The sequence below is a fragment of the Arachis hypogaea genome, chromosome 15 (genome assembly GCF_003086295.3).
Source record: "Arachis hypogaea cultivar Tifrunner chromosome 15, arahy.Tifrunner.gnm2.J5K5, whole genome shotgun sequence".
NCBI lineage: Eukaryota > Viridiplantae > Streptophyta > Magnoliopsida > Fabales > Fabaceae > Arachis > Arachis hypogaea.
In genome coordinates, this window is record NC_092050.1 from 81234879 (window position 1) to 81239367 (window position 4489).

The window sequence follows — 4489 nt, forward strand, 5'->3', positions numbered from 1 at the left end:
AACATCCGCCATTTACCATTTCACTTTTTGACCAATACTACATTGGCCAGCCATAATGGATATTTTACCTCCCTTATAAATCCTGCTTCCAGCAAGGCCTGTACCTGCTCCTCTACAGCTTGTGACCTCTCTGGGCCGAGTTTCCTACGTTTCTGCTGTACTGGCCGAGACTCTGGGTATACGACTAACTTGTGGCACATTAGTCCGGGATCAATACCGGGCATGTCGGTAGCCTTCCATGCAAAGAGGTCGGGGTTATCCTTTAGGAGCTTTATTAGTGGTTCTTTTAGGTCTTCTTTCAGATTCGCCCCTATATTTGTTGTTTTATCTTGAGTGTCTCCAATTTGAACTTCTTTGGTTTCACTTTCAGGTTAGGGGCAAAGTTCTTCGTAAGCTCGAATTCCATTCGAGTTCTATAGTATTGATTTCCTTTCCTCTGGGGTGTCCGTTAAGGTTCAGACTCTCGTTATAACAGCGTCGCGCGAGTTTTTGGTCCCCTTTTATGGTAGCTATCCCTTCTGTGGTTGGGAACTTCATGCATAGGTGTGGAATGGAGACCACTGCGGTGAGCTGGTTGAACATTGTCTGACCTATTAGAGCGTTATAGGCCGAGCTTACGTCGACTACTATGTAGTCTATGCTTAATGTCTTAGACCAGTTTCCTTTTCCAAAGGTTGTGTGAAGTGGGATGTATCCTAGTAGTTGAATTGGAGCATCTCTGAGCTTGAATAAACTATTCGGATACGCTCTGAGCTTGTCGAAGGCGGATTTAAACAGGATATCTACGGAACTTCCTTGGTCTACTAGTGTTCGATGGAGATTACCATTAACTAATACGATTGTAAAGACGATGGGGTCATCATGCCTCGGGATGATGCCTGCAGCGTCTTCTTGAGTGAAGGTAATAGTGGGGAGGTCGGGTGACCTGTCCCCTTCTCCAACATGATACACCTCATTGAGGTGTCTTTTATGGGATAACTTAGATATCCTTCCTCCTGCGAATCCATCATTTATCATGTGAACATGCCTTTCAGGGGTGTGAGGAGGACATTCAGCTCGTCCGACCTCTTCGTCCCTTCTTTGCTTCTACGGTTCGTCTGTTTTATTGGCCAGGAACCCGTCTAGTCTTCCTTCCCGAGCTAGCTTCTCTATAAAGTTCTTTAGGTCGTAGCACTCATTGGTAGGGTGCCCATAGACTCGGTGGTATTCGCAATTGATGAGCGAATAATTTATACGCTTTTTGGCATTGTTTCCAGTATGTTTTTAGTATGTTTTAGTTACTTTTTATTATATTTTTATTAGTTTTTAAATAAAAATTACATTTCTGGACTTTACTATAAGTTTGTGTATTTTTCTATGATTTCAGGTATTTTTTAGCTGAAATTGAGGGACTTGAGCAAAAATCTGATTCAGAGGCTAAAAAAGGACTGCAGATGCTGTTGGATTCTGACCTCCCTGCACTCGAAGTGGCTTTTCTAGAGCTACAGAAGCCCAATTGGTGCGCTCTCATTTGCGTTGGAAATTAGACATCCTGGTCTTTCCAGCAATATATAACAGTCCATACTTTGCCCGAGATTTGATGGCCCAAACCGGCGTTCCAAGTTAGCATAAAAATTCTGGCGTCAAAACGCCCGAACTGGCATGAAAGCTGGAGTTAAACGCCCAATCTAGCACAAAAGCTGGCGTTTAACTCTAAGAAAAGTCTCTACATTTGAAAGCTTCAATTCTCAGCCAAACGCACACCAAGTAGGCCTGGAAGAAGATTTCTGCATTAATTACCTATTTTTGTAAACCATAGGCTACTAGTTTTCTATAAATAGGACCTTTTGCTATTGTATTTTCATACTTTTGATCTTTGATTAGCCTTATGATATCTTAGACGCTTTTGGGAGGCTGGCCATTCGGCCATTCCTAGACCTTTTGTTCTTATATATTTTCAACGGTGGAGTTTCTACTCACCATAGATTAAGGTGTGGAGCTCTGCTGTTTTTCATGAATTAATGTAAAGTACTATTGTTTTTCTATTCAATTCAAGCTTATTCTTATTCCAAGATATTCATTCGCACTTCAACTTGATGAATGTGATGATCCGTGACACTCATCACCATTCTCAACCTATGAACGCGTGCCTGACAACCACCTCCGTTCTACCTTAGATTGAGTGTGTATCTCTTAGCCTCCTGGTTCATGATGCATGGTTGCCTCACTTGACAACCGAGCCTTCCATATGAGATCAGAGTCTTTGTAGTATAGGCGAGAATTATTGGCAGCCATTCCTGAGATCCAGAAAGTCTAAACCTTGTCTGTGGTATTCCGAGTAGGATCTGGGAAGGGATGACTGTGATGAGCTTCAAACTCGTGAGTATTGGGCATAGTGACAGACGCAAAAGGATCAATGGATCTTATTCCAACATGATCGAGAACCGACAGATGATTAGCCGTGCAGTGACAGCGCATTTGGACCATTTTTACTGAGAGGACGGGAGGTAGCCATTGACAACGGTGAAACCCAATATAAAGCTTGCCATGGAAAGGAGTATGAATGATTGGATGAAGACAATAGGAAAGCAGAAGTTCAGGAGGAACAAAGCATCTTCATGCGCTTATCTGAAATTCTCACCAATGAATTACATAAGTACCTCTATCTTATTTTATGTTTTATTTATCTTTTAACTCCATAACCATTTGAATCCACCTGACTGAGATTTACAAGATGACCATAGCTTGCTTCAAGCCGACAATTTCCGTGGGATCGACCCTTACTCACGTAAGGTTTATTACTTGGACGACCCAGTGCACTTGCTGGTTAGTTGTGCGGAGTTGTGACAAAGACTTGAGATTACGATTGTGCATACCAAGCTGTTGGCGCCATTGATGATCACAATTTCATGCACCAGCAATACTCTGTTCGACTTCCTCCTCTTTTATGTTTAATCGGATGAGGGGGCGAGATCTTCTCAGTATTGCATATCTCTCTGTACACATCCACAAGGGACACCCCGAGGGGAGTGTAGTTGTGGTATTTTCTAGGTTTTTCAGTAAGCTGGTCTTCTTTTTTCCTAGACTCTTTATCATTGTCCCGAGATGGGTAAGAGAATCTAGATTTTGAGGTTTCTCCTAATCGAGAGTTTTCCTTTATATTAATGTACTTTTCTACCCGCTCTTGTACTTCGTTCAGAGATGTAGGGTGTTTTTTGGATATGGAGTGGCTAAAGGGTCCTTCTCGTAGGCCATTAATGAGACCCATGATGGCTGCTTTTGTTGGCAGACTTTATATGTCCAGACATGCTTTGTTGAATCTTTCCATGTAGCTGCAGAGGCTCTCTGGATCTCCTAGCTTAATCCCTAGCAAACTTGGCGCATGCTTGGCTTTGTCTTTCTGGATGGAGAATTATAGCTAAGAATTTCTTGGCAAGGGTCGTCGAACCCTGCTATTGATCTTGGTGGCAGGCTGTCGAACCACTTAATTGCCGTCTTGGTCAAAGTGGTCGGGAAGGATTTACAACGGATTGCATCTGAGGCATCCGTAAGATACATTCGACTTCTGAAATTGCTGAGATGATGGCTTGGATCAGACATTCTGTCGTACAGGGTCATGTCGGGGGCTTTGAAGTCCTTTGGAACCTTAGCCTTCATGATCTCCTTTGTGAACAGATCTTGGTCCTTGTGGGGGCTATCTTCGCGGCTGGATCGAGTGGTCTTAGTTTTGAGGTCGACTTCAAGCTTTAGGAGCTTGTCCTCCAGCTCTTGACGCCGTCTTGTTTCCCTCTGTAGGTCTCTCTCGGCCTCTCGCTGCCGCTCAGCTTCCTGTTTGAGCTATTTAAGGCGATCCTGTTGTTCACGGATTGCATCTAAGATCTCTGTGTTTGGGGTTTGCTTGTCTCCCTTAGATTGAGGTGTTTCCTTTGATGCAGCATCCGTGTTCTTATGCGGCGTTCTTTCTTCCAAACCGGAGTCATGATCGTTGTCAGGATTGTCTGCCATGATGGTGGGATGATTTCCAGGTCCCCGACAACGGCGCCAATGTTCTAAGGGTTACCTGAATCTGAAGGTCGATCTCGAATAGGATCTTAGGGTATGATCAGAGCTGCTGGGTCCGACTTGCTGGATCTTGAGATGCTGCTGATCCTTGATCACCGGAGGGTGGTGGTACCTACAAGGGACTCCGATGCTTAAGTTAGCATGGGCTTTAAGTAGGTTTTTTGTGTAGAATCAGAGAGTGAGTTATACTTGGGTGCTCCAGTGTATTTATAGTAGCGTGTGGTGACCTCACCTGAGATAAGTTAGTTATCTTATCTTATCCTTTACGGGTGAGTCCCCTTATCTTTGGCCAGCCGCCTTTAGGTGGGCTATGATCTTCTGCTTTGGGCTTTCCTGGGCCCTTATAGTGGTGTGGCTGAGCTCTTTTGGGAAGAGGTCGGTATCGGCCAACCTTTACAGGAGGTCGGTCATTTCTGTCTTCATTCAACCTGGCTTACGTCATAAAGCT

General features: G+C 44.0%; 1 protein-coding gene across 1 annotated transcript; it reads right to left on the reverse strand.

Annotated features, from left to right (window-relative positions):
- Positions 1-366: 366 nt before the first annotated feature.
- Positions 367-1017, reverse strand: LOC140179247 (uncharacterized). Its single transcript, XM_072217921.1, has one exon. It carries the CDS (start codon positions 1015-1017, stop codon positions 367-369), a length of 651 nt encoding a protein of 216 aa, XP_072074022.1.
- Between the last annotated feature and the right edge of the window lie 3472 nt (positions 1018-4489).